Source organism: Coptis chinensis, chromosome 2 (assembly GCF_015680905.1).
Source record: "Coptis chinensis isolate HL-2020 chromosome 2, ASM1568090v1, whole genome shotgun sequence".
Classification (NCBI taxonomy): domain Eukaryota; kingdom Viridiplantae; phylum Streptophyta; class Magnoliopsida; order Ranunculales; family Ranunculaceae; genus Coptis; species Coptis chinensis.
Window position 1 is genome coordinate 16,577,565 of NC_141457.1, and position 5,634 is coordinate 16,583,198.

Consider the following 5,634-nt stretch of genomic DNA (forward strand, 5'->3'; position numbering starts at 1 on the left):
CTTTCTTTTCTAGGTGGTGCATTCTTGAGATATAGGTATGCCACGTGGACACTCTTAATTAATCATAAGAAGTTTCCTAATACAACATGAACTCTTAATCTTAACAAGTTTCCTAACACAACACAACTCTAATTAGGGGTGCTAATAGGTACTTGATTACCCAGAACCGAAACCGAATATTCTGGTTCTGGGTCTTAAAAAGTTAAACTTATTTAAAACGGGTCATTAAGAACCGAACCGATAAAGAATCGAATAGTAAAAAAAACCCGTGGGTACCCGAACCGAAATCGGAACCGATTAGTATGATTTCGACATATAAAATTTAGTATTATATTACATTTAAGATGATCAAACTAATATATTATAATATAAAATATGTTTTTTACGTGTAAAATTTTATTAAATATGTATAGCATAATAGTGAATGTGTGTTGTTAAATGTATATTTTATAAGAATACGTTAAACAAGTGTATCATAGATGTTAATAATAATGTCAATGTGTATATTCTGAACTAACTAATACATTTTATAGTTATTAACTTATGCACGTGTACATTTAAATAGGATACACATGTTTGATATATTGTGGTATACACACTTATTATAAACCAATATGTAGTGTTCGTGTTAAAAATTAGTGATGAGATGTACTTGTAAGACACATGTACTCGCATGTTCGATTTAAAATATAATGTGAGTTAATACGCGTGTACAAATATATCACTACTAAAAAATAGACATTTTCGGACGGATCCAAAATAGATATGCCTACGGATCCAGTCCATACTTCTATTTATGATGCACAATATCCGTCAGCAAAAAAGCCCAGGCCAGTCACAACCAACTTTTTACATATTCCAAACCGGTGATGGTTTTGTTGGGGATCTAATCCGTAGCAAAATTCAACCCTAAAATCCCAAATTTCTTCTCGGTGGCTCTATTGTTATTTAGGCAAAAACAAATTTCAGTAAACCGTCGGCTTACATTTAGGCGCCAAGGTTAAAATATCCCCCTAAAAGTTTTGTACTAAAAGAAAAGAAAGTTTTTTAAGACTGCGGTTCCTTTGTGAGCTTGAAGACGGTACTTTTCAAAGCTTCAATCTCAAACACAAAATTTCCTTTTTGTTTGTAATTTGGTTTTACCATTCTAATATTCCACAACTTATTTTCTGTGTAGTTTTGAGTGATTATTCAATTGACCAGGACCTTCTCTCTCTGCAATTGTGGTAACCTTCTCACTTCTTAATTTGGTTTAGTATAATAAAATTGATTATTTGTTTTTCCTTGGCATGTTTTAATTATTGCTTCAGTTATAATCTATGTTCTTGATTTTAGTGGTTTCTTTCCATTGACCAAATATATGTTTAAAGTTTTGCAATAGAACCTTTCATGGAAGAAACAGAAGATTTAACTCTCCTTTCACAGCCATCACAGTCCATTTTCACCTTAATCTCCATTGTTTGTCGATGTAAAAAAAGGCCTTAGTAATAACTTTCTGCAAAAACAAAGAGCAAAACATATAGAAGGAAAGAGAGTTGCTATAAGAGCAAAAGTGTTCTAATTCTTTGTCCATTACTAACAAAGCAAACATATTTAAATGACGTACTAGCTGTACTGAAAGCGGTACTTGCATTGGCTTGCGTTTCTTCCTAATAATGCTAGTGCTGGAAACAGTACCAAAGTTAGAGAGGTAATCAAGAGCACCCATTTGCTTTTCTTTTGGTAGCAACAAAGTTAAGTTTCAAAAGAAGGGAAAGACTGAAAGAGAAAAAGTGAAGGAGAAGAGAGGGATTACAAAGAGAGAGATTGGCTATTGTGTTATAAATGAGGTGGTCTGGTGTATATATATAGTGGGTGATTGATGGTTTCTTAATGGGTGATGTTTGAAGTGTGTCCAACGAATGTGTGATTTAGACTTTTAGTCGTAAACTTGAGGAATAAAATATATTTTCTTGTTACAAATAAGCTAGTCTCGTGATTTTTGTCTATATAAATTGATTTTTAGCAACTGGTTCATATGATTTTCTTGTGATTGTTCCTGGAATTTTTAATATATTTGAGGTGCTTAGCATTGCATTGTAGATGGCTTAGCATTTTAATGGCTGAACTCTTAATAAGTCTTTTTGCATACCTTTCTTAATTAAAGTTACCCTTTCCTTCAGATTATGCTTTCCAATTCTACCTACCCTTATTTTTCTACAGCAAATGATTTATTTGATGCCTAATTATCTGATTTGGTTGATGCTTCTTACATACTAGCTTTTCTTTGTTATATATAGTGGTATGGATGCTTTCGCTTCATCGATAGATAAGAGTTGGATTTCCTTAAAATATCCAGATAAAGCGTTTTATAGCTGGTGTAGAAATTTGTGGAGTTCACGAAGATACACCATCGTAATAAAAAGTCATACCACATCCCATGTGGCAAATGCCTAAACCAAGGCCCGGCCAAGACCCATGATGACGTCAAAGTAGATTGTTTTAGGCATGGCTTTGACGAAACATATAATGTGTGGTTCGTGCATGGTGAAGTAGCACAAAATCAATATGTTGAACAAGGATCAAGTTTTTGTGATAATGCATATAATGAAACGGACATGGTTAATGCCCTTAACACTATGGTGGGGAACTTGGTGGTGATAATTTGGACACGCTAATGGGAGAGCATGATGAACAAAATGACTTATTTGAAAATGACTTATTTGAAGATGTTAAGTTTAGTTCTAATTTGCGTAAGGCGATGAGTGAATTGTATGCTAGAAATAAGGACTTCACCATTCTTAGATTTGTAGTGAAATTATTTAATTTGAAGATCACACATAGGTGGACTGACCAAAGTTTTACTGCATTGCTTCAACTATTCCAGTTGGTGCTTCCAAGTGGGAATAACACACCAAAAAATATGTATCATGCGGATAAGATAATCAAAGATTTAGGATTGAAGTATGATAAAATTGATGTGTGCAGAAATGATTGTATGTTATACTGGGGAGACTACAAATCTAAGGTTTCTTGTCATATTTGTGGGGTCTCGAGGTTTAAAACTTTAAGCATTGAGGAAAGAAAAAAATGGGTCAAGTCTGGTGAAGATCTTAAGATATTTTCCACTAGCAGATAGGTTAAAGAGATTATATAGAGTGGATTGGGTAGCAAAGGCTATGTGTTGGCATTCAACTGGAAAGTCCCCTCCAGGTACTTTGGGGCATCCAGTTGACTCTGGGGTGTGGAAGCTAATTGATACATAATACCCAGATTTTGCTGCCGAGCCTCGAAATGTCCGTTTGGGGCTAGCAACTAATGGCTTCAATCTTTTTGGGTCATTAAGCTCATTGCATACTTCATGGCCTATGATGTGCGTGACTTATAACCTTCCACCTTGGTTGTGCATGAAACCCTAATTCACCATGCTCACAACACTTATCGAAGGTCCAAAACAGCTAGGTAAAGATATTCATGTGTTTTTGCAACCATTGGTCAAGGAGTTGAATGACTTGTGGCATGAAGGGGTAATGGTAAAAGATGCATCAAAAGGAGACGTGTTTAAAATGCGGGCTATTTTGATGTGACAATACATGGCCTTCCAGCTTATGAAAATATCTCCGGTTGTAAGACTAAAGGAAAACTTGGCTGTCCAGCTTGTGGTCCAAAGACTGCTTCTTTTTGGCTTCGCAATGGAGGTAAGCATGTGTACATGAGAAGCAGACGTTGGTTGCCTTTGTTAGATGAAGCCAGAAATGATACAAGAGAAAGCGCCTATGATAAAACTCAAGAGCTAGAGGAGCCACCAGCAAGGTTAACTGGGATCGAGGTTGATACTATGACAATGAACTTAAAATCAAAAGTTGGGAAAGGCAAACAGAAACACAATGTTACCGAGTGCGATGGTAACCGAGAAAATGAAGGTGAATCGTGTTTTACCAATAGGTCGGGATTCTTTGGGTTGGATTATTGGAAGTACATTCCAGTCCCTCATAACTTTGATGTCATGCATATCGAGAAGAATTTTTGTGAAATCTTGATTGCAATGATGCTTAATTCGAAAGAGAAGACGAAGGATAATGACAAGGCACGCAAAGACTTGAAGCTTCTGAAAATTAAAAGGAGGTATTGGTTATCCTAGGTGAATAGTAAAACTGTTATGAAGCTGGGAATTTTTTGGCTTAACAAAGTGGAGAAGAAATGCTTTCTTGATACATTGCGCAATCTGAGTATGCCCGTTGGTTTTTGTAGTAATTGGTCTAATATTGTCAAGGCTGATTCAGTAGATTTAAAGGGATTGAAGTCACATGACTATCACATCTTGATGCAGCACTTGCTCCCGGTAGCGATTCAACATGCCTATAGAGATGGCGGCAGAAAGGAAGCTCGATCCATCATCAAAAGCATTTGTACTTTTTTTGGTGCTTTATGTGCTAGAACAATAGATGTCGAAACACTCAATGTACTCGAAAGAAATATGATTAAGACATTGTGCGCACTCGAGAGACATTGCCCTCCATCACTTTTTGTTATCATGATGCATTTGCCCATTCACCTTGCTCAGGAGGCTCATGAATGTGGTCCTGTTTGGGCGAGATGGATATATACATTCGAAAGGTATTAGTTTTGTAATTGTTGTCTTGCAAATTATGTTTCATATTACTGTTATTCCTCTAATGCGTTCCTTGTCGTTTAAAGGATGATGAAGACTTATAAGGGATCTGTCTCAAACAAAGCACGTCCCGAGGGCTGTATTGCTAAGTGCTACTTGAAAGTAGAGACCCTCATTCATTGTGCAGACTATAAAGGAGGGGGTGGTATTCTAGAGAAACTTGATAGGATGGCTGAAAATGAAGCTCCACTTGTACCTAATTTGTTTGATAAGATTCATGATCATACTATCAAGGAGGTTGGGCCAATTGGTGTGGGTCATGGTTATGGGTTAGAAGGTGTTGACTATGAACATGCACGTAATTAGGTATTAAAAAGCCATGCCAAATATGATTATTGGGAGGAGTAAGTATACCTTGACATTATTGTTTGTAATTGCATACTAGTTTAATCAAATGCAATTTCCAACATGTTAAATAATTTGTAGGAATTACATCAAATTTCTCGAGGACCGAAGAAGAACCGGGAGGAAGAGGGCAGGCCAGTTAAGGATACCTGTGTGTGATAATTTCACATCATGGTTAAAAACACAGGTTGAGTACATAGAGTCAAATGATGTCCAGTTCAAAGATATTGTGAGAGGACCTACAGGTTTTGCAACAATATACACAAAGTATTGTGTAAATGGTTTTCTCTTTGTCACCAAGGATCATGAACGAGCACGAAGGAACCAAAATAGCGGTGTTAGCACAAGATGCATGACTACTTTTCAGTCTAGTGCTAAGGACAAAAATCCAATTGAAGACTATATCGAATATTATAGTGTTCTTCGGAAAATTGTCTAGTTACAATATCAAGAGGTACAAGCCTGTTTTGTTCAAGTGTGATTGGGTAAAATGCTCCCAAACTGGTGTGAAAATGGATCTAGAAGCAAACCTCAAATTGGTGAACTTGTCTAACCTAATGAGTTCAGACCGCATGGTTGATGAACTGTTTATTTTCGCGGAGCGTGTTGCACAGGTTTTTTATTCGAGCGATCCAATG

The 5,634-nt window shown here is 36.3% G+C and overlaps 1 protein-coding gene across 1 annotated transcript; it reads left to right on the forward strand.

The window, feature by feature from the left end:
* The first annotated feature begins 2,902 nt into the window (after positions 1-2,902).
* Positions 2,903-5,435, forward strand: LOC147515138 (uncharacterized). Its single transcript, XM_086592805.1, has 5 exons — positions 2,903-2,975; positions 3,585-4,104; positions 4,231-4,596; positions 4,678-4,920; positions 5,078-5,435. Exons 1-5 carry the CDS (start codon positions 2,903-2,905, stop codon positions 5,433-5,435), a joined length of 1,560 nt encoding a protein of 519 aa, XP_086448931.1.
* The last annotated feature ends 199 nt before the right edge of the window (positions 5,436-5,634 follow it).

What these genes read in the sequence shown, in the direction of transcription:
- LOC147515138 (XM_086592805.1), top strand. Translation starts at nt 2,903, where the DNA reads ATGTATCATGCGGATAAGATAATCAAAGATTTAGGATTGAAGTATGAT. An exon ending in TGATGTGTGCAGAAATGATT is followed by an intron (nt 2,976 to 3,584) that starts GTATGTTATACT and finishes ATGGCCTTCCAG; the next exon opens with CTTATGAAAATATCTCCGGT. An exon ending in GGTGTGGGTCATGGTTATGG is followed by an intron (nt 4,921 to 5,077) that starts GTTAGAAGGTGT and finishes AATAATTTGTAG; the next exon opens with GAATTACATCAAATTTCTCG.